The sequence below is a fragment of the Trachemys scripta genome, chromosome 20 (assembly GCF_013100865.1).
Source record: "Trachemys scripta elegans isolate TJP31775 chromosome 20, CAS_Tse_1.0, whole genome shotgun sequence".
NCBI lineage: Eukaryota > Metazoa > Chordata > Testudines > Emydidae > Trachemys > Trachemys scripta.
In genome coordinates this window covers 10,635,945-10,660,212 of record NC_048317.1, presented here as the reverse complement: position 1 = coordinate 10,660,212, position 24,268 = coordinate 10,635,945, and the positions used below count along the sequence as shown (strand labels likewise).

The window sequence follows — 24,268 nt, the reverse complement described above, 5'->3', positions numbered from 1 at the left end:
CCCAAAATGCCACATTCGCCTCCTTGGCAACAAGGACAAACTGTTGACTCCTATCCAGCTTCTCGTCCACTGTAACCCCTAGGTCCTTTTCTGCAGAACTGCCTAGCCGCTCGGTCCCTAGTCTGTAGCAGTGCACGGGATTCTTCCGTATCCAAGCAGAAGTGAGACGTTAACACATTTGGCTGTTCCTGTTCAGGCTTGTGATTCATTTGAATGTTCTCTTCTTTCTAGTCAGAGATTAGTCAGGTTTATTCTTCATTGGTTCTCTTGGGTAACTGCCAGACCGTTAGTTCCCCTACTCTGGAGTAAGGATCTATTGAGCAATGTATACTTCAGTGATACTCAACCTGCAGTTCCTGTAGCCCGGTATTCAACTCTCCTCTTCTGTCTATCTAAACTGCAGCACAGCATCCTGGGAGACAATGCCTGTTTAAAACAAAGCCCCACTCAAGTGAATCCAAGGTCCTGAGTCTGCTAGGCATGGGACTCTAGTTTGCTTCAGTGGGAGTGTTGCAAGCTGAGAGTTTGCGTTATCCCCGCAGTATCTGAGTGCCTCACAAACATTCATGAATTTATCCTCACCACACCCCTGTGAGGTGGGGACGTATCATGCGCCACATTTTACGTTGGCAGTGTCTAGTTTTGCACTAAAACCATGCAAAACTCCCATTGATTTCAATGGAGCAGGCCCTGTGTGTTGTGCCCGGGGATGGGTGGCAGAGCCAGGAGCAGAGTTCGTGTCAGCTGATTCCCAGAAATCATATGCCTCACCACAAAACCATCCATGTTACTGCCATGGTTTTATTTTACAGGTCTGCTTTTCTGGTGGCTCTTTGATTGGATTTAACAGCCAAGAACCAGATTTTTAAAGGTATTTAGGTGCCTAATGATACAAACAGACGCCTAGTGGGAGTTTACAAAAGCACCTAGTCATCTAACTCCAATGGGAGTCAGCATGGGTGGTGCGTGAATGGTTGGCTCGGGGAGGCTAGCCCCAGCCCTTCCACCCAAGTCCCTGCCCCTTCTGCCCAAGGCCTCTGGCTCCTGCCCCAGCCTACCCCCTCCTCAGCCCCGGAGCGCCAGGCGGGCGGTGCAGCCCCAGCCCAAGCTGGGGGCCACAGCACAGGGGAAGGCAAGCGGCAGAGCTGGGACTGGGGGCGGAGTGTGGACCGGGCCGGGCCATGCCTGGCTGTTTGGGGAGGCTCAGCCTCCCCCAGCCTATGATACCCCCCACCAGGGTTCCCTCTAATTTTTTATGTCCATGTGTGGAATGAAATGTATGTGCCCCAATATGGAGGTGATGTGTGGTGGAGGTGGGGCCAAGGGGTTCGAAGTGTGGAAGGGGGCTCAGGGCAGGGGCAGAAGGTTGGGGGGCGGGGTGGTGAGGGTTCTGGCTGGGGGTGCGGGCTCTGGGGATGAGGGTTTGGGGTGTGGGCTGCGGCGGGGAGAGAGGACTCCCTCCATCCCTCTCTCCCCACAGCAGCTCAGGGCTGGGTGAGAGGCCCCTCTCCCAGGCCATGGCAGCTCCAGCGGGCCTGGGCTGGGCCGGGGGAGGGGTGGCTCTCCCCAGCTGCACAGCTTACAGGGAACTTAACTCCCATGGGTGGTGGGTTAGGTGCTTTTGTAAATCCTACAAGGCACCTATCTTCTTCTTTAGGCACCTAAATACCTTTTAAAAATCTGGTCCCAAGAGGCTGTGTAGGTCTTAAGGTTTGGCCAGGTCTGGTACATTGACTGTATCCTTGGTAGTAAATCTCCTTTCTACTTGTATACATGCATAAGGAGTCAACGAAAACAGGCTATACGTTCTCTTGGTTGGCTTTGCTGGTTGGCTTTCACAATGTCCAGTGTTCCTTGGTATGCTTTGTTGCATGCTTTTCCTTGCTGTGTTTATTTTATAGATTGTACATGCTGGAGCTTGAGTTCCAGGGAGCGTGCTGGGCGCAGAAATTGTTTGAATGAGACCTTATCTAAGTTCCTGTATGTTTTATGGGTGGTTGTTTCTCTCTCTCTCTCTCTGTGTATTGAGGTGCCCATCACCATGGCGTCTCTCCTTCTCACGCTCCATTAAAGATCCCATGGCATCTTTAATGAGGTGTCCCATGAACAGGTGAGCAAAGCCCGCAGGTAAGTGGGGAACATGGAGACCTGGGAGATGGGTCGGAAACGAGAGGGAGTGTGGATTATATTGGCAGAGAGAAAGGAGGATCAGGACAAAACTGGGAGGAAAGATCAAACCAGTATCTTAGATGCCTATATACAAATGCAAGAAGTATGGGTAATAAGCAGGAAGAACTGGAAGTGCTAATAAATAAATACAACTATGACATTGTTGGCATCACTGAAACTTGGTGGGATAATACACATGATTGGAATGTTGGTGTGGATGGGTACAGCTTGCTCAGGAAGGATAGACAGGGGAAAAAGGGAGGAGGTGTTGCCTTATATATTAAAAATGTACACACTTGGACTGAGGTAGAGATGGACATAGGAGACGGAAGTGTTGAGAGTCTCTGGGTTAGGCTAAAAGGGGTAAAAAACAAGGGAGATGTCATGCTAGGAGTCTACTACAGGCCACCTAACCAGGTGGAAGAGGTGGATGAGGCTTTTTTTAAACAAATAACAAAATCATCCAAAGCCCAAGATTTGGTAGTGATGGGGGACTTCAACTATCCGGATATATGATGAGAAAATAACACAGCGGGGCACAGACTATCCAACAAATTCTTGGACTGCATTGCAGACAACTTTTTATTTCAGAAGGTTGAAAAAGTTACTGGAGGGAAGCTGTTCTAGACTTGATATTAACAAATAGGGAGGAACTCCTGGAGAATTTGAAAGTAGAAGGCAGCTTGGGTGAAAGTGATCATGAAATCATAGAGTTTTCAATTCTAAGGAAGGGTAGAAGGGAGAACAGCAAAATAGAGACAATGGATTTCAGGAAGGCAGATTTTGGGAAGCTCAGAGAGCTGATGGGTAAGGTCCCATGGGAATCAAGACTGAGGGGAAAAACAACTGAGGAGAGTTGGCAGTTTTTCAAAGGGACACTATTAAGGGCCCAAAAGCAAGCTATTCCGCTGGTTAGGAAAGATAGAAAAAGTGGCAAAAGACCACCTTGGCTTAACCACAAGATCTTGCATGATCTAAAAAATAAAAAGGAGTCATATAAAACATGGAAACTAGGACAGATTACAAAGGATGAATATAGGCAAACAACACAGGAATGCAGGGGCAAGATTAGAAAGGCAAAGGCACAAAATGAGCTCAAACTAGCTACGGGAATAAAGGGAAACAAGAAGACTTTTTATCAATACATTAGAAGCAAGAGGAAGACCAAAGACAGGGTAGGCCCACTGCTTAGTGAAGAGGGAGAAACAGTAACAGGAAACTTGGAAATGGCAGAGATGCTTAATTACTTCCTTGTTTCGGTCTTCACCGAGAAGTCTGAAGGAATGCCTGACATAATGAATGCTAATAGGAAGGGGGTAGGTTTAGCAGATAAAATAAAAAAAAAAGAACAAGTTAAAAATCACTTAGAAAAGTTAGATGCCTGCAAGTCACCAGGGCCTGATGAAATGCACCCTAGAATACTCAAGAAGCTAATAATAGAGGAGGTATCTGAGCCTCTAGCTATTATCTTTGGAAAATCATGGGAGACGGGAGAGATTCCAGAAGACTGGAAAAGGGCAAATATAGTGCCCATCTATAAAAAGGGAAATAAAAACAACCCAGGAAACTACAGACCAGTTAGTTTAACTTCTGTGCCAGGGAAGATAATGGAGCAAGTAATTAAGGAAATCATCTGCAAACTCTTGGAAGGTGGTAAGGTGATAGGGAACAGCCAGCATGGATTTGTAAAGAACAAATCATGTCAAACCAATCTGATAGCTTTCTTCAATAGGATAACGAGTCTTGTGGATAAGGGAAAAGCTGTGGATGTGGTATACCTAGACTTTAGTAAGGCATTTGATACAGTCTCTCATGATATTCTTATCGATAAACTAGACAAATACAATTTAGATGGGGCTACTATAAGGTGGGTGCATAACTGGCTGGATAACCGTACTCAGAGAGTTGTTATTAATGGTTCCCAATCCTGCTGGAAAGGCATAACAAGTGGGGTTCCACAGGGGTCTGTTTTGGGACCGGCTCTGTTCAATATCTTCATTAATGACTTAGATATTGGCATAGAAAGTACGCTTATTAAGTTTGCGGATGATACCAAACTGGGAGGGATTGCAACTGCTTTGGAGGACAAGGTCATAATTCAAAATGATCTGGACAAATTGGAGAAATGGTCTGAGTTAAACAGGATGAAGTTTAACAAAGACAAATGCAAAGTGCTCCACTTAGGGAAAAAAAAATCAGTTTCACACATACAGAATGGGAAGAGACTGTCTAGGAAGGAGTACAGCAGAAAGGGATCTAGGGGTTATAGTGGACCACAAGCTAAATATGAGTCAACAGTGTGATGCTGTTGCAAAAAAAGCAAACATGATTCTGGGATGTATTAACAACTGTGTTGTGAGCAAGACACGAGAAATCATTCTTCCGCTCTACTCTGCTCTGGTTAGGCCTCAGCTGGAGTATTGTGTCCAGTTCTGGGCACCGCATTTCAAAAAAGATGTGGAGAAATTGGAAAGGGTCCAGAGAAGAGCAACAAGAATGATTAAAGGTCTTGAGAACATGACCTATGAAGGAAGGCTGAAAGAATTGGGTTTGTTTAGTTTGGGGAAAAAAGAAGACTGAGAGGGGGCATGATAGCAGTTTTCAGGTATCTAAAAGGGTGTCATAAGGAGGAGGGAGAAAACTTGTTCACCTTAGCCTCTAAGGATAGAACAAGAAGCAATGGGCTTAAACTGCAGCAAGGGAGGTCTAGGTTGGACATTAGGAAAAAGTTCCTAACTGTCAGGGTGGTTAAACACTGGAATAAATTGCCTAGGGAGGTGGTGGAATCTCCATCTCTGGAGATATTTAAGAGTAGGTTAGATAAATGTCTATCAGGGATGGTCTAGACAGTATTTGGTCCTGCCATGCGGGCAGGGGACTGGACTCGATGACCTCTCGAGGTCCCTTCCAGTCCTAGAATCTATGACTCTTAAGAGCTGGATTTTGTCCCACTGCCTGTGGCTACCAACTCCCCCGTCTCTTCCATGGCTAGTCCTGCTAAGGGGCTGATACCTACTCCCCAGAGGTGGCCGCATTTTTATATCTGGGATTGCCCTGACTTTAGGGGGCTGAATCCTGTGTCCTAAGGGTCACTTGCAGGAAGAGCGGGTCCCCTGAAAGCTGGCCAGGGCGCGCACTTGCCCTGGATGCTGGGGGTGCCCCATGAAACCTGCGTGCCCCGTGGGTGGGACTAGGGCCAGGCCAGCCCGCCCACCTTCTCTCCCTTCCTTCGGGTGGCAGCGGGACCCTGTGCACTGCTGCTCCCGGCCGGTGGGTGCTGCTGGAGATGCGGCAGCGGCCCGGCCGCTGCCTGCCTCTCTCCGCGTCCTTGTCTCGGCGGCTATAAGGCTGGGAGCCGGCCGGCGGGCAGGAGCTCAGCGTGCGCTGCGGGAGGAGCCGAGCTGCCGGAGCGGGGCTGCGCTGCGGGGACTCCCGGGCCCCGGGATCCCAACTACCCGGAGCCCCAGGGCGGGCCGCCAGGCAGCCGGCCTGCCCCCGCCCCGCCGGAGGGAGGGACCTGGGCGAGCCCTTCTCCGGCAGAGAGGAACCGGCTTCTCCGGGGCGCGGGCTGCACCCTTCACCTCCGCCCTCTGCTTCGGCCCCTTCCCCCCCCGCCGGCCCGGGGCTCCCCTGGGGGCTGCTGCACCCTCTGTCCCCGGGGGCTGCCGCACCGCGCTCCCGCCGCTGTCCCCGGCGCGGGGAAGAGCGGGGGAGGGTGTCTTTGCATTGCGTTTGGCTCTGCAGGACTCTCGCTTTCCTGCCTGCAGGCTCTGCCCCTCCCCGGGGAAGCGTCCGGCCCAGTTCTGGTCTCGGGAGTTATTTATTTTATTTTGTTAAATCCACTTTCCAGGGGAAGACTGGAGCGGTCTGTTGGTGGCTCTGTCCCCTTCTCCCCTCCCCTCGCGCTTTCTTGTCCTCTGCAGCGGCCCCTTTGCGCTCCCCATGAAGCCCCCTGGGACAGGCTTCCTCTGAAATAGCCGGGCAGCGGGGCTCTCTCTTGGAGGGCAAGGGAAAGATGCAGGCGAAAGGCTCCCGTGCCCCTTCCCTCCGCGCTTTGCCCTTTTTGTTCATTGTGGCAGCCCTCCTAGGGCTGCTGCCCTTGCTTCACAGCCATGGCTTGCAGCCTAATCCGATGCTGGCCTCTGAGCCACCCCACCACTACCCAGCAGTCATCAGTGGAAGTGAACCTGGGGATTTCACGGCAGCCCCTCACGATGTCTCCCAGGAGATTCGCCCTCTGCCCAACCGCACCAGCCCTGGGCACGTCAAGTACCGGAAAGCCTTCCCGGTCCTGGGCATTGACTACACCCATGTGCGGATACCGTTTGAGATCTCCCTCTGGATACTGCTGGCATGTCTCATGAAACTGGGTACGTTGGCATCACTTCTCTGCAGGCGGTGTGGGTGGAGGGTATGTATACAGTGCCCAAACTTGCAGGCTTAGGAGTCGGGACTCCTGGGTTCTCTTCCTGATGAGTATCCCTGTGATCTTGGGGAAAGTGCTCAACCATTCTGTGCTTTCCGCTCTGTAAAATGGGTCTAAAACTTGCTTCACAGGGGTGTTGTAAGATTTGTTGGTAAAGGTCTCCGAGATCCTTGGATGAAATATGGTATAGAAGTAGCAACTGTTGACCATTCTGTTACAAAGAAAAAATTAGATGGATCAGATAACCTTCACTTCTGTTTCCTTTTACAGCTGACCCTCCCTAATGAGGAAGGATGGTCCAGTGGTTAGGGCTCTCTTGGGAGACCTAGGTTCAGACCCTTGTCCTACTACAGACCGCCTGTGAGATCTTGAGCAAGGCACTTTGTTTCTCAGTGCCTCAGTTCCCCACCTGTACGAGAGGGATAATTGCACTTCCTCTCTCTGACATGTTGTGGGATAAATATATTAAACATTGTGAGGTGCTCAGGTACTCTAAAAGTTGGGACATATGAGTACCTAGATATCCTGGAGAGATAACGATCCCAAACGGGGTCTGATGTACTGAGGTTCTGACAGAAAATCTCTCAGAACTTCTGCAGCACGATTAATACCAGTTTAATTCTCCAGCATCTGACGGGCGCACACTTGGTCTTATCGCATCCCTAGATTTCAAAGCTGGCTTTTGACTCTCAGTGTAGAGGTCAAACTGGCCGCTCTCCAACTGGTGACATCTCGGTTTATATTCTGTCGTAATGCCCAGAGTGCACATGATGTGTCTGCCGCTTCCTGTTTTGGATGGTCATGGGGGAGGAGATCTGCATTTCCTTTCTTTCATTCCTGATTCTTACCATTAATTATTTTAAACCGAACACTTCTGGAGGCTCTTCTGTAGTGCTCTGTAACTTGCTGAATCTTACGCCAGGCTCCTATCAGACTCTGAGAGCTAACAGAAAGATTGGCTGGGAAATCTCATGGCTGGCTCTGCCTGCCCTGGTTCTGGTGCAATAGACCCCAAGCACTGGACTGGTAATTCAGGGCAAACTGCTGATCACTGGCTGAGATTACAGAAATGTCGTTCCCCCCCCTCCCCAAGTTGGTGTGGTTGGGGAGTGTATGTGTAGATATGAACAACTTTCAATACTTTTCTGAGGGCCTCTTAACCTTTTATTTGAATCTAGGGATATAAGGGTTAACATTTAGGCCCAGAAGACTTCCGTGTGTCTGTCTGTGTAAGATCGAGTGGTTAAAGCAGGTATTAAATCAGGACTCCTGGGTTCTGTCCCCCCTCCCCTCCCAACTCTGACATTAGCTGGGCAAGTCTTTTCAAGTGCTCTTAAATATCCTTAGAAGAAGGTGCCACACAAATAAGCAATGCTGTTGGTTTTCTTTTCATAGCCATAGTCCCCTCTCAGCTGGCACGTGTTCCATATGTTAAGTAACTTGTAGTAACTGATTCCAGTTACTTCACTGCATTTACAGTCTTCCTTAACTCTATTGGGTGGAGCAACGAGGAGTCTGGTGGCACCTTAAAGACTAACAGATTTATTTGGGGATAAGCTTTCGTGGGTAAAAAACCCACTTCGTCCGTTGCATCTGAAGAAGTGCGTTTTTTACCCACGAAAGGTTATGCCCAAATAAATCTTAGTCTTTAAGGTGCCACCAAACTCTGTGTTGTTCTTGTGGATACAGACTAACACATCTACCCCTCTGATACTCTATTGGGTGGGGAAATCAGAAACCTCTATGCGCTGGTAGAAGGGGGGGGGTGCTGCTGTTTATTCTGGTCTTTAGCCACACAGAACCCGGTTTCAATCCTGTTAGTGTGTGTCAAGGCATGCCTTGTGGTTGGTGTGCAAGATGTGAAACTGGTGTTTGCAGGTGAAAAGCACCAGGACAGGCAGCAGAAATACCCTGTAAGGAAATATGATGTGCCGAGGGTGGGGAATGGGGTTAGGGAATTTCTAATTTTCAGTAGGTTTGCTGGCTGCCTTCTTTTGTGAGCATCTTCATTTATCAGAGTGATCTGTAGTGTCTATGCAGAGGCTGCGACACAGCAGTTTCTGCAGAACTCTGCATTGTGGGTTAGGGCTGTTTGTGCTGTTTTAAGGTTGTTTTTGGTCAGTAGCAGAGCCTGTCGCTTCTTACACATCGAAGAGATTGTGGGAGTCTGGGTGTTCGGGGTCCATGTTTTAGGAGGACCAGTCTTGCAGCTTTTCAAGGATGTCTGAGAACCCATTGCAGGTAACTGAGGTGTTGGGGACACAGCATATACCACAGCCTAGTTTGCCTTACTCCTGTTAGGAGTTCTGGCTGTAGATCAAAGATGGAACATCCTCTTCCCTGGCCTTATTTCCAAGGGATTTGATGCTGGGTCAGATCAGCATGGGTGAGAATAACTGTCTTAGTGTGTTTCTGGGTCTTAGCTCATAGTTCCCGACTGCACCCCTTAAACTAGTGGTTTACCCGTATAAACCAATGTTTTCCAAATGAATGAGTTGCTAAGATCATTGCTGTGGTTGTACCTGTTAGAGCAGTGGTTCACAACCTGGCGTCTGGGGCCCCCTGTGGGGCTGCGAGCAGGTTTCAGGGGGTCCGCCAAGCAGGATCAGTGTCAGACTTGCTGGGCCCCAGGGACAAGGCCAAAGTCCCACTGCATGGAGCTGCAGCCTGAGGCCCTGAGCAACTTAGCTTCATGGTGCCCCCTGTGGCATGTGGCCCTGGGCTTTTGTCCTGCTTGCTTACCTTTAACGCTAGCCCTGGCTTTTATATGCAGAAAACCAGTTATTGTGGCACAGGGGGCCGTGGAGTTGAAAACCCCTGTGTTAGAGAACATGTCCCTGCCTCTGGGAGGAGCAAACTCACTGGGCTGGCAGGAGCTTACTCTGCACTCCTAGCCCCACCCTTGTACTCATGGTGTTCTGGCTGTGTAATTCGGTCTTCAGACAGATAGGCAAGTCTGTAATTGTGCGTGCTGATACAGATCAATGCAGTGGAATCTAAAATGACAGGACTGGAGAGTTCCAGGTTTGATTAACCAGGCCAAGGATTTATCCTCCAAATCTTTCATGCTTCCTTTCCCCACAGGGCCTAATACAAAGTGAGGGCAGGATTGGAATGGCTAATGGCAATAGTGTTTTGCACCGTATGTGGTTCTCTTTATTTTCAAAGCCCTTGGCAAACTTTGACTTATACCTGTGAAAGCCCTGGGTGGTGGGTAAACATATTACTGCCATCTTACAGCTCGGGAAACCGATGCAGTGAGTTTGTGACTTGCCCACACCACACAGGGAAACAGTCCGGGAGCTGGGATTACAACTCAGGAGCTTCTGTTTTCTAGTGCTGGGTTTAGTCCACTGGCCCAGGCTGCCTCTCCACTGAGGCAGGGGCCGATGATTGAACAGTCTGAATAATGATGCCTGGGCTATTGCAGAGACCTGGGGGACAGGATTAAAATCCTGGGAAGTGCTGTTCTGGATACCTATGACTGGTGGCCATATGGACGGGCTGCTCGGTGCACACTGAAAACTGGAAAAGAAGCTGAAGAACTTGGGGTAAAAATTAATGGGCCGTTATCAGGGTCAACAGACCCCAGCTATACTTTGTCATATTCCTCAATCTCCCCCTCCCCCCCCTTCCTGGTTTTAAAACCTCCTTTCCTCTCTTAAAGGAGTCCCTTGGGGTATCTTTGTATGGTGGTTTAATCTGTGCCAAGCCAGCACTGCAAGAACCTCAACGTCCTAGTTGCTTGGCCTACCAGCCCAGTCTTGAGGGACCTGATTCCTTGGGATCTCGGGCATGTGCACATTGGCTGACCTTGGCGCGCTCGTCTTGTGGCGTGCTTCAAAGAGCAGCTATCTTGCAAATTTCAGTTACCTGCCGGCTTGTGAGAATGTAACGGGCACTAGAAATGAGCGCTAGTGTAACACAAACACGCTTGTGGCCGTGATCTCCACCAGCCATGGAGACTAGGATTGTTGCTGACTCACCTAGTCCCAGCACCTGAGGTTAGGACTGATGCTGATTTATTTATTAATTAATTAAGAGGCATTTTAAGATGGAATGCTCAGTGAAATGCACCAGAATGGGCTACGGGGATGTAAGTTGAAACACCTTCTAGGCCCCATCTAACATGCAGGAAATGTGTTGTAACAGTTTTGCTTCATTTGTCTAGATGGAACTATACCATGGTATAACCATAATAGATAATGGAAGCGTTACACCCCTAATCTTCATTTGGGAGCTTGGTTATAGGGAGTCTGGTGGTGTAACATTATTTGCCGTGTGGCGAGTTCAGTTGTGTAGATGGGCCCTTGATCACCACCCACTCAGGAGGAGATAGTGGTAGCTAAGCTTCTAACCAGTGATTCTGCAGTGCAAAGAATCCTCCATCTGCGTGAAGCAGGCACAGATGATTTCCCCTGGGTTTAGCACTGAGTCTTTGGTAGGGCATTTGGGGTAGAAATTTTAAGACCGTTTCTCACATGGCCTCACTGAAGACAAAACTGGGTTCTTGTGCGGTTGAGTCACCTTCTCTCCCACTCACCCTTTCATTTTTATTCTTTCAGGTTTCTCCTAAGTCTTTCTTTACGCCCTGCCTCCTTATAGCGTTGGCTAATTTTCTCTTAGTCCTACCAACTGATGTTGCACTAGAATCACCTGTGACTTCAGAACTCAAGGTTAGAGAGAGGGAGCCGACCTTCAGTGCCAATGCTCCAGGAGACAAGCATTTAATTCAGACATAAATAAATCTCTCTCATTTCCACTGGAATGGAAAGAATGAGCAAGGATTGCAAATAAAGGCTTAATAACGAATTGCAGTAAATGGTGTCTCTTTTCAGTGCCAGACTATAGCAGAATAGGCCAGGGACTGGCAGTCAGGATTCTCCTCTGCCACAGATTTGCTGTTTGGCCTTGGGTAAGTCACTTCACCTGGGTGCCTCACTTTCCTGACCTGTGCAGTAAAAATACATTGCAGGAGTGTTGAGGTTTAACTGTGTCAATCGAGCACTTGGAGACCCCCAGTCTGTTTTATAGAAGTGCAAAATATTACTGCCCTGTGTTGGGAGTTGTGTGGGTTCAAGTGTGGCAGCATGTCTGATCCTTTCTCTCTAAGCCTTTCATATTGCACTGAAGGAGGCTTTGGATGTGACCCCTTTCACATAGCAAGCCTCTGAGTGTGAGCCCCCCATTATAAATTAAAAACACTTTTCATATATATTTAACACCATTATAAATGCTGGAGGCAAAGCGGAGTTTGGGGTGGAGGTTGACAGCTTATGACCCCCCCCCCCCCATGTAATAACGTCGTGACCCCCTGAGGGGTCCCGACCCCCAGTTTGAGACCCCCTGCTCTACCATGTGAGACATTAAGTCACCAGCTGATGCAGCCCTCCTGTTTTGTTGGAGCCTGTTATAATGACTGAGTCATCGCTGGTTTTTCTTCACAGCACTTGGTCTTTCTGAATGTCTGGGTCAGGGTTGTCTGGTCTACAACAACCGCTATACCAACCTGTCTCCTCAGAGCAGCAGACAGCAACCAATACGTCACAAATATCCATGTCCTTGTTAGCTACGTTAAATTAGCTGTAAAGTGAGCTGAGCATCTATTATTAGGAAAAATAACACTTTGCTTTTCCTCCTGTTCCAGGTAGACATATAAACCCTGTGTTATGGAGAATAGTCAGTGGGCTGTAGTGGAGTTAAAGACGTTTCTGATGTCTGTTAGGCTAGGCTTCTTGGGCCCATTTACAATATGCAGGACAAGATCTGTTTCAGTAATCCTATGTTACACTCTCAGAAATGTCACTAACTTCAGCAGACGGCTTCCTGCAGTGGCATCTGATTCCTGCAGCCAAACATTCAGTGCTCTTTTTACTTCCTTTTCAGAATGCCACACGCACACCTATGACACTATAACAGACATGGGCAAACTACGTCCCGCGGGACCGTCCTGCCCGACCCCTGAGCTTCCGTCCGGGGAGCCTAGTCCCCGGCCTCTCCCCCGCAGCCATGCCGCTGCGTGGGCCACGCTCTGGCCCGCCGCTCCCGCTGGGCAGCGTGGGGAGCATAGCTGGCTCTGGCCAGGTGTCTCGGCTGCGAGCTCCTGCTGCTGGTAAGGGGGTAGGGAGCGGGGGGGGGGGGGGGGGGGGGGGGGCCGGGGGGGCAGTCAGGGAGGAGGGGGTGGTTGGATGGGGCGGAGGTTCTGCGGGGGCAGTCGGGATGGGGAATAGGGAGGGTTGGGAGTGGGAGTCCCAGGGGGCCTGTCAGGGGGTGGGGATGTGGTTGTGGATAGGGGTTGGGAGGGCAGTCAGAGGACAGGGAGCGGGGGGGTTGGATAAGGGGGTGGGATCCCAGGGGGCAGTTAGGGGCAGGGGGTCCCGGGAGGGTGTGGTCAGGGGATGAGGAGCAGAGAGTGGTTGGATAGGGGGTGGGAGTCACAGGAGGGCTGTCAGGGGGTGGGGGTGTGGATAGGGGCCAGGGAGCAGGGGGGTTGGATAGGGGGCCAGGGTCCCAGGAGGGGGCAGTCAGGGGACAAGGAGCGGGGGGTTGGATGGGTTGGGAATTCTGAAGGGGGCAGCCAGGGTGTTTGGGGAGGCACAGCCTTCCCTACCCAGCCCTCCATATAGTTACACAACCTTGATGTGGCCCTCGGGCCAAAATGTTTGCCCACCTCTGCACTACAACAATGAATAAAAAGGAAGGAGGTTCCTGCCCCCAAAAAACTTTCATTTTGAGCTAGAAGAAGGACAACAAAGTGACAAAACACAAGTGGAGTTAGAGGGGGATAGGGTAAAAGATCACAGGATATTTTTGTTAGAGCAGGTATATATTTGTAATGGATGGGCTTTTCAAAAGTACCTAAATCCCACTGTCAGTGATTCTAAGGCTCCTAAGTTACATAGGCACTCTTGAAAATTTTACCCTTTGGTTCCTACATGCCTAAACCACTTCTGGAAATGGGACTTCAGCACTTTGAAAAGCCCACCCATTATAAAAAGGGGAACCAACAAGACGTGTGTATTGGTATTTATTGTATCGTAGGATTTTTAAGTGTCTAAGGTTTGAGGAGTTAACTTCAATGAGAAACCATAGTGAGGAATGTGGTAGATACCTACCATGGCATGAAAGGCTGGAATAGAAACCAGTGTGGGGGAAGTTTGGCTGAAAGACGTGAATCAAGAGAAGAATGAGGCTGCATAGTGCGTAGGATTGGGGAACGTATTCTGGGCATGAGGGCAGGCGTGCCAGAAGGCACCGACTCACAGGTGGGAGGAGACTCGGGGCATTCTAAGCTTATGCCGTGCAGGCGTGGGCAGCTTTCACTGTTACTGGACTCTGAAACCAAAGATCCAAGAAATGTATCGAGTGACCAGTTTTCTGTCTTCACATGAGCTCTCCTCATCGTGACAGTAACGCAGGTTTCTTTAAGAAGACATCACTCGTATTCCTAGAAGAATTTAGGGAGCTGCTCTGAATGTCACAACAAGCTTCTGACCAGGTTGGAAGCAGAGCAGGTTTGAGTGTCAGTGGAATAATGAGCAAGAAAAGAATTGAAACACAAATTGCTCTCATGTTGTTGTATTAGCTGAACCAATAAGAGCATCCAGAAAGTAGACAGGAAATGTGACCAGTGGACAACAAGCCAACTTCTGCCATGATACCTGTAAGGGACTGGCCAACTAGCAGTGACTTGAGAGAAAAGCAATTGGAGACAGTGATACTTACTTACTTGTATGTTTATCCCTCTCCCCCAATTCTGTTAGATTGTAAGCTCCTCGAGGCAAGGACTGTGTTCTCTGATGTATGTGGAAAGCAACTAGCACACCGCAGGCTCGAATGTCACGGAAATTCTAGAGTAGCAATTGGGCTAGTTGCCAGAGTGGAAAGGTGTCTGAACTCTTACAGGGCCCACTGTTTGTCTAGTGAGGCTGATTCCCTACTCTCAGTGCCTCTTTCCCCATCTGGACAATCAGGATAATACATTCTCTGCCTGGGTATTGAAGCTTGATTCATGAACATGAGTAAATGATTCTGAGGTTCTTGTCTAGCTGGTGCTATAGAAGTGCAAATTATTCTTAATTATAATAAACACTCTCTTTTCAGAAGCAGCCGTGTTGGTCTTTCTCGCTTCCTTATCTGTGAGTGATCCTAATGCACACAGCTATTTCTTTCCTGCCTTTTCATACAGTTTGCCAGCATGACTGAGGGTTGAGAAGGAGATTGGCAGTGGCCTTTTCTCTCATGCCTGTCTGCTGCTAGAGCCTGAACAGAAGAACGATCCAAACAGTTTCCTCCAGGGAACTGAGGAAAGTACTAATGTAATTCGACCGTGAGCGGTGAAAAATTCCTACCATGGAATATGGGTTATTTACAGAGTGGGAAGAACATGAGCATCTGTGTGCATGTGATGTCTGCAAATGCAGCCTGTACCCCCCTGGAGAGCACTCCCCAGTGAGCACTAGTGTCTGCTAAAATACAATCCGTAGCAGGCTACACCTCAAGACTAGTGTGGAATGTCCCGGCCTGAAGCCTCCTCTTATGAACAGGTTGAGGGCATGCCCAAGGATCTACACTCCCTCCCAGTAAGTTTCTGGGTGGAATTCAAGGTGTTGGTGTTAACCTATAAAGCCATAAATGGTTCAGGGTTGTGGTTACTAGGGTCTCAATGAAGATAATTAACTGTTGGACCAACCTACCTTAGGACATGGCAGATTCTCAGTCACTTGCAGCCTTTAAACCAAGACTAGATATATTTAGCTATGCTGTCGCTCAAACAGAAGTGACGGGTTTGAAGCAGAAATTATTGGATGGGGTGCTTTAGCTTGTGTTATGCAGGAGGCCAAACAAGATGATCGTAATGATCTCTTCTGGCTTTAAAAACTATGAATCTGAGATACTCTGCCCTCATGCCACACCTGTAATCATCAAAGGAACTTGAACTAGCATTCCCTAGCAAATTAACCACTGGTTGAGTACTAGTAGGTGCACTCCAGATAACATCTCTAAACATGGTATGAAGGCCAGATTAAGTGGAGAATGGAGCAGAGGGGAAACATGAGTTAGATATTGGCACCAGTATTGAGGGAGGTAATGCTGTTCTCACTGGATTGTAAGTAGGTAGAGATCTTGGATCCTGAAGAATCAACATTTTTTCTTTCAGGGGACCCACTTTTTTTACTTAGGTAAAACAGAAATTCAGTAAACATTTTGTTACTGTGTCGAAAAATAGCCTTGCCTTACTGTAACCCGTTCTCCCCTCAAAAACATCCCTTCCCGGTGTGAAGCTATAGACGTCTCCACACGAGACTGCCCCTAAAATACTTCCGGTAATGTGGTAAGTTCAGAATCTTCTTAACGTAGCTGGTCCAGTGGCTCAGTGAATGGATTTGTGGGTACTGAGGGAGGAAACTTTAGAAGCAAACGATAATGAGGAATGAATTACTGCAGCAGTGTTGTAAACACTGGATTCTTTCACTCCCAAAGGCTTAATTTGTTCAGATAAAAACTGGAAATCCATCCGGAATACACTGTGAGAATGCAGCCTTACTGAGCCTACTTTAAGTAGCATTAGTTAAGGAAGTACTTTCCTTACCTGCTCTCACCCGTTGCTATAAAAAGGCCTCAAGCACTTGTTTCTTATCTCTTAGGGCAGGGGTGGCCAACCTGTGCCTCCGGAGCCACATGCGGCTCTTCAGAAGTTACTATGCAGCTCTTTGCATAGACGCTGACTCCTGGGCTGGAACTACAGGCGCCAACTTTCCAATGTGCCAGGGGGTGCTCACTGCTCAACCCCTGGCTCTGCCACAGGCCCTCACTCCTTCCAGCACCCTTGTTCCTCCCTCCATTCCCCCAGAGCCTCCTGCACACCACAAAGCAGCTGATTGCAGTGGGAGGGAGGGGGAGGCACTGATCGGCGGGGCCACTGGGGGCAGGAGGCACTGCGGGGGGAGCTAATGGGGGACTGCTGACTTATTACTGTGGAACTTTGGCAATGTACATTGGTAGATTCTGGCTCCTTCTTAAGCTCAGGTTGGCCACCCCTGTTTTTAGGGCCTGAATCTGCTTCTGTTGATTTCAAAGGGATCATGGGGAAAGGCTCCCAACAAACCCACTTTAGGTAACACCAAAATGAAGAAAACGCCCCTTAAAGGAGCAGGGAGGTCTTGACTGTTGTTTGACTTCGGAAGCCCAGTGTGTGTGGCCTGTGCCCTGCTGTGCTACATTAGGCATGTTGCTTATTCTCCATGCCTATACATGCTGTACTGTGCTCATGTTAGCACCTGAATGCCTTTCAGTACTGTAGTAACCGCTGTGACTAGCATGTGTATAAACACTCAGAGCTATATGTTAGAGAAGCCATGGTCAAAGAAATGTACCTTGCACTTAATGCAGAGAGGATGGTAAGGTTTGTGATGGTACTTGGTTCTTACGGGAGTTCGTTCCACAGTCTTGGGCTGGCTCCGGAGGAAACTGCATCTAGTGCCCCTCTTTCCCCCTCTGTAAGATGGCTATATTATTTACAGGGCCTTTGCGGCACTTGATATTCGTAAAGTGCTTTGAGATCCTCAGGTGGAAAGTCCAATAAATGCAAAGTATTATTCACAACTCGACGAAAACAAATGCATTTCCCTCAGCTAGGAGTGACTCATAGGCATCACAGCATCCAGTCTCCTGTGTCACCAGGTAGGCGGTGAAAGTTGCAATACAATAAGCTCCTGGGGACAGCTCTTGTATTCCGTTTAATGGTGGGGGGAAAAAATAATTTCTCTAGCTTTACCAAGCCCGCGAGGGACGTGTTTACTAGCGCAAAATCTTTTCTGGTAATCTGCAGTGGGATTTTTTTTTTCCATTCTCAGAAATATTCCCAGGTTGGGCGTCACTTTCATGCCATACTAAATCTTAGTGGCAGCCCCAGGTGAGGTGGCAGTTTCTGAGCCTGATGCATGAGGTTTCAGCAGCACAGACGCCATTAGCATACTCTTATGCATATATAAGCCCTTAAAGAGAAAGACCTTAATTTTCTCTTGGGAGGCCTCTTTCCATTGCAATCGGCATTCCTTGGGGTTTGAAACTGACTTAATTCTCCTTTCCATAACCCAAAGTGTAAATGAATGGAGCCAGTAGTGATTCTGCAGGTCACCTGTGTGGGAAACTGAACTGGCTATATCCTAGGGTATGTGTGTACTGCAATCATGGCGTGAATGAATGCACCTTGAGCCAACATACCCAAGCTAATCTAGCTGGCTCAGGTCCTAAAACAGTGAAAACACATCAGCGCAAGCGTCAGTGCGGGCGAGCCCTGCGAGAAATCATCCAGGGTTCCTGGCAGGTTTGTACAGCTCATGCAGCTGCAGCCTCATTGTTCCAGGACCCAGGCTAGCTCGGGTACGTCCCTTCGAGTTGCAGTCGTACTCTGTGATTGCAGTATAGACATACCCTCCGGTGTGTGCTGCTGGGGATGACTCCAGAGGGCAGGTTCTGTAAACAGTATATTTGTTTGTTTCTATTGTAGCTCCTAGGAGCCCCCAGTCATGGACCAGAACCCTGTTGTGCTAGGCACTGTACAAATCCAGAACAAAAAGACAGTCCCTGACCCAAACAACTGACCATCTAAGTATAAGACAAGAAACAACAGAGGGGTACAGACAGACTGATGGGACACAGTGAGACAATATTCGTATGCATGATAGTGGTTAATACTGTGTCTGAATACAGCTCTAAAGACTGACTACTGCAAGACCCCATATGCCCCCCTCCCTCCCCCAGTGGAAGTGTCGTGTGTCGGGGATTTCTGTAGGTATAGCCTGCAAAACTGCACCTCTCGCCATTACTGTAAACTGCTCAAGAAGCGGCAAGTGATGTCAGATGCTGATGTGGAATTTACAAAGTGGCTCACGTCTCCCAGAAAGCCAATGACCAACATGCATTGCCAATTGTGCTATTTGGGGTTTTTGTTTTTTTTTTGTCTGGGAAGCTACAGGAATATTTCCACTGTGATTCCCACTATCCCTACTCAGAGGGTAGTAGAGCAGAGTGGTGGGGAGACCAACAGACTATTTCCCTAGAAGCTTTGTTGTCCACCCCCCCACTCTCCCTCAGGACTTGCTAAATATGCCTTTCTAATCTGAGAAGAGCAGTTGTGCTCTTTTAGTTGGTGAGTTTATTTATGGCCCATTAATATGACTGATGCAAGTCTTATGATCATATTAACCATTTATGAGGCTTCACTAAGGTGCAGCAGGCAGTGCCTTTCTACACGATGGTAGCCTGTGTTGTGCAATAGAAGACAAGAGGCCAGGAAGTGGTAATAATTCCTTTAAAAGGAGGAATAATTGGACCACCTTATTGTGTAACTGCATATGGAATGTTGATGATCAGAAATCCGCCTTAAGCATCCAGCATTCCAAAGCTGTTTCATGATTGTGTTAAAAGCTGCATTGTGGAGACCTTGTACATCTATAAAGGTTGGTAACGTGCACAATTTTTATTATAAAATCCCACAACTGCAGCCAACTATGCTAAATGCTCTCTCCTAGCCTGGTTATTTGTGGCATTCAGCATGTGTTGCTACAGTTGAAATCTGGGGAAAATGTGTAGGTCACGTCTAAGACCTCTGCTGTACTGTCAGGTTTACTTATTCAGCCCTCCTCCCTAGAGTATGAACAGCTGTTTACTAGAGTATTTTTATTGGGCCTTGTCTAAACACGCACATTGTACTGCTTTAACTATACGGGTATGCTTAAAGCACCCATGGTGTGAATGCAGTTATACCAGTATAAACATACTTGCACTGGGATAGCTTATTCCTATACAGGAAGGGGAATAAACTATATTGATGTTAGGCACCATTATACTGGTTCCACTATGTCACCATTCGGGGTTAACCAGTATAACGATCATTAACCCCACCCCCCGACTGACACAGTTAGACCAGTGCAAAAACTGTGTGTAGATCGTGCCTTAGGGTTTTAAACAGTTTTGCTAATCTCAGTTTGTGTGTTGGGAGGGCTTGGGGGAATGTGTCTGTAATGTAAATATAACTTAGTGAGGGCTATGACTTTACAATATCTGCTGTAGGAACGTGAGTCTGCTTGGGTCCGACTCCTATCTCCAGCAGTGGACAGAACTAGAAGCTACAAACAAAGGTGCAAGGCACCCGTCGTGGAGCATTCTGTGATAAGGTGGCTATAGGAGAAGTTTCTTCTGAACACCAGACAGTTGGTAATGGGCTTGTCTTGAAGCATCAAGTATCTGCATTTCCCACCGCACCAACAGCTCTGATCCTCTCGAAATTAGGTGGAAATGTTCTTCTCCCTGTCTAGGGAGAGCATGTCTCTGGGTGACAAATGAGACTGTCACTAGAGTTTTAGTTTCTAATTGGCAAGTGGACACTGCCTAGTATCTTTTTCCCTCCAGAGGTTGGCTTTTCTTCTGGTTGAAGGTGAGGCATTATGTAAAAGTAGGATTGGGGCCAAGAACTGCTGATTTCTAATGCTGGCTCCAATGCCAGCTCACTCAGTGGCCCTGGGTGAGTCACTTAACCTCTGTTTCATTTCCCCAGCTGCAAAAAGGGAATTAATACCTACTCCACAGGGGAGTCGCAACTGATTTGTTAATGTCAAGTGCTCCAAAGATGAGATGTGTGTAAATGCCTCTTGTTACTTTAGTTCTCCCTGCCCTGAAAAATGAACAGAAATGTCTTGTGGCTTCTCCTGTTTGCAGATTATTTTATGGTGCCCTAGGGTAACTCATGGAAATGTCTCCTCCTCTGTAGGCTGCTCCTGGACTCTGTGTACAGCCTGACTTGTTGAGACAAAGGTGCTATTGAAATAGTGACCAGGGCTTGCTTTGCATACATGGGGGTGGTGAATATCCCAGCTGCACTGACAGTGGTAGTGTACTAGCATCTCTTGGAGTTCGAGCATTGTAGGCCTGGCTAATGGGAGCCTTGTACCAACTCGCAGCTGTCCGGCTAGTTCAGAAGAGCCCTGGTTTTTCAGTTACCGTCAGAGTGACTGTTCCCGTGACTCAAGGCATAAGTGCGGACTGTCTCCTCGATGTACTTCTCTGTGCCAGATGACAGGGTCATGTGTTTCATCTTTTCTACACACACACTGCTTATGTTTATCTTTCCTCCTCCTGCCTTATCAGCCCCCTCCAGCATCTGTTCCCTTGCCCCAAGAAGGGGTAAGCGAGGGGCTGAAAGGAACGGGTCCTCTTGGTTTGTACTGTAGCTTATTTGCCAAATCATAAGAGGTTAATTTAGGGAGGATTAAATGTTGCACCTTGACCAGGTCCATCCTGTCTGGGAGGAAGTAAGGAAGGCCCCAATAATGAGCCTATCTCCTTGGCAAGGAGACAAACCACATGTTTGCTCTTTGAAGCCACTTCTAAAATGGTTTTATGTGGCTAGAAGAGCCATGACATAGGCCTGATCTAAACACTGCTCTGGTAGAGGCTGCGGCAAAGAGGTGCAGTGTCCCACCCCAGTGTGGACTTGGGTCAGCTGAAATCTGTTACACACCGATACATAATTTAAGCCCCTCTTAAAAACTGTGTGTAGCTGAGTTGGTAAGTAAACAAGCCAGGATCTTTGTGGTCTCCTGCAAGAGACCGATGCACCAGATATGGTTCTGTGAGCTGCTCCCCTCTGGAGCACTCGGAGAAGTGTTTGAATAACTGATCCATCCAAATTCATTCATTATTTTGGAGGAAGGGGAACAAGGAATTGGTCAAACTGTCCCTGGCCTGTTTAGAAAGGTTAACTGGTCTGGATGAGCGGCTGCCTAGGTCAGGATAATAAAATTAATTGGTGGAAACTTAGGTGCTGTTTAGTGCTGGCCTGGAAACGTGCAGGCTTGTAAGAACAAACCACAAGTAAGATTTGCTGTCTGGTTTCCAGTGTGGGTGGAAATGGTTTGTTTGTTTTGTTTTTAATTGTCTGCTATACTCTGCAGTTATCTGACTTCAGGGCCAATGCTTTATAGAGGGCTGAATGGCAGGGACAGCAGTCAATCAGAAGAACTCACTCACACTGTTTCTAAACAGGAAATCTGTTCATGTGTTGTGCTTTTTGACTTAGTAGTCACTAGATGTAAGATTTGATGGAGGAAAGGAAGTGAGGAGCGTGGACACTCAACCGTTCCCTTATTGCACTGAACTTGCTGGTCTCTCATAGCAGATCCTTTTCTGCAATACCCTTAACGTTTGAGTAGATAGAACAGCAGACTAGAAATCCTAACTCTTGGATTCTGTTTCTGTCCTTGCCATTTACCTCCTGCATGACACTGTGCAAGTCACTGATGCTCTCTCAATTTCCCCATTGCTCTAGATGGATCTAGTCCGTGTTAGACTTAATTAACATTTGCTAACCACTGAGAGCCCTTTGCCTTTCTTCAGCACCTTCTGTCTGAGGATCTCCATGTCTTTGACAAACATCCAAAACTTCAGCCTTGCAACATCCTTGGAGATGGGCAAGTATTAGCCCTGTTTCACGATGAGGCACCAGGTGGCATAGCTGGAATAAGAACCCAGAGCTCCTGTCTCCGAGTCCTGTGCTTTAACCACAACGACGATCTTGCTTCTTTGGATGAAGGTTGCTGTATATTGTGGCTGGATCCTGGAACGCTGCCAAGTATTGTTCCATCTCATCTGGGCACAACAGCCAGCTAATCCTTAGGTAGTTTTAAAAACCAGAAATACACTATTTATCTACTGTATCTAGGCACTCGTCCTGCACTCGTCACCATGGTACCGGAGTGCCTTTTACCGTCACTTCAGCTGGAGGGATAGCTGCACCTTAGGGGTTACTGGAGACCGCTGGAAAGCAAATCTCTCTTGGTTTTGACTTTTGCCAGCTCTAGAGATTAAGAAAGTGTATACATTTGGCATGCGAGGCTTTAAACGTAAGAAGCCAGCGTTTATGGTGTTAGGTGTGATGGATGGAGAGTGGGAACAGAGTCGACTCTGCCCTCTAGTCCTAGCACGTCCTGCTGCTGGAAAAGGTCACAGCCACCATGTGTGCTGAAAGTGACTCCGATGGCAAGTTACAAATGAAATAGTCTCTCTTCCCCCCCCCCTCCCCCCACCTTATGGCTTTCCATTTGGGGGGCTCCTGGACATGAGGCTATTCAGCAGAAGGCCTCTCTGGCCTGAATTCTAGGGAAGCGATCTCTCTGGCCTATACCAAAAGAAGCTTATGTACACTAACTTCTTTTGTTCCATCCACCCCAGCAGGACTGCCTTCCAGGGCACCTATCTCTATCTGTTGCTGGTTGGGATTTCTTCCTTGGCTGGTTGACTGGCCTGGTCTGCAGCCTTCTTCTGTCAGCCTCTGTTCTCTGTCCGTGTTGAGACTTAACTCTGTTACCACAGATGAAATGGAGCCTCCCCCCCCCCCCCCCCCAAACTCTGAGGCCAAACACTGAATGAATGATTCCTGGGCTCATAGACGTTCTGTTCCGCATCAAAGTGTCACCGGCCTTCTAGCGGATTTTAAAATGCCTTAATCTCACAGCCTTTTAAGGAAGAGATCAGAGTACCTTGTTCATTGTACATATTTTCTGTGGTTACATCATTGTTTTCATACTAAAGGATCCCAAAGTCCTATACAAAATATACGCAGTGCCATTGAAATTTAGCTATTTTTGGGGTGGGAGGGCTGCCGCCAGGCAGCCAAGCAGTATGCAACATACTGAATGGAGAATGGGATGGGGGATTTTAGTCATGGATGCCTGGGTAACCCTCTACCAGCAGATCTTTAGTATCCACAGATAGCACATACTACTTCCAAGATTTCATCTAATAGACCAGCTCACAGAAATTGCCTACATTCAGTTTATCTCCCTCAGAAGGACAACGGGCTGTTTCAACCCTGCTGAGACTTCAGCCTGTTCCTCCAGGGAATAAAGATATTTTGGAACTGATGCCGGGAGCCCAAAAGGCTCAGCTGCACTAGAGAACGGGTGTCACAAGAACCTACAGTGCCTGTAACACCTCGCACGTCTGTGCTCAGCCCTGTTTACATTGCATTTGCTCTGAGTAAGGTTCTTTGTTGGCTTGCTGTGCCATTGCAGTGTCACTGTGGACATTTTGTTCAGCTGCAATTGCTCCTCCCAACGCCGTTCCTGACGGCCTCTCCCGTGACCGCTGATCATGGCTGGATGCTCCAGAACATAGTAGATATTTCACTTGCAAAATACAAGCCTTAATTCTACACATGTATTTCTAGACATATACAGTTGATATGCGTGAAACTTGAGAGTTTGCCTTTTACAAGGAGAAAACTGGACAAAGCAGCGGATAGGGGTCTTGTGCCAGGAACTGTGTGATAAGTTAGGGTTACCGTACTTAACAAATAAAAAAAGAGGACCCCCCACGGGGTCCTGGCCCCACCCATTTCCCACCCCCAGCCCTGCCCCAACTCCGCCCCCTCCTCCCTCCCACTCCCAGCCACGCGGAAAGGGCTGCCCGAGCGCTACCGGCTTCACGGTTTGCCGGGCAGCCCCCAGACCCTGCGCCCCCAGCCAGCACTTCCCCAGCGCAGCTGGAGCCTGGGAGGGGAAGCGCCCAGCCGGGGGTGCAGGGTCTGGAGGCTGCCCGGCAAACCGTGAAGCCGGTAGCGCTCGGGCAGCCCTTTCCGCGTGGCTGGGAGTGGGAGGGAGGAGGGGGCGG

General features: G+C 48.4%; 1 protein-coding gene across 1 annotated transcript in view; it reads left to right on the top strand.

The window, feature by feature from the left end:
- Window positions 1–5,436: 5,436 nt before the first annotated feature.
- Window positions 5,437–24,268, top strand: part of SLC9A1 (solute carrier family 9 member A1) — a 56,470-nt gene continuing 37,638 nt past the window's right edge. The window contains exon 1 of the mRNA XM_034754096.1: window positions 5,437–6,539. Within this exon, the coding sequence (XP_034609987.1) occupies window positions 6,185–6,539 (355 nt within the window). The 5' untranslated portion in view covers window positions 5,437–6,184. The remainder of the gene's footprint in view (window positions 6,540–24,268) is intronic.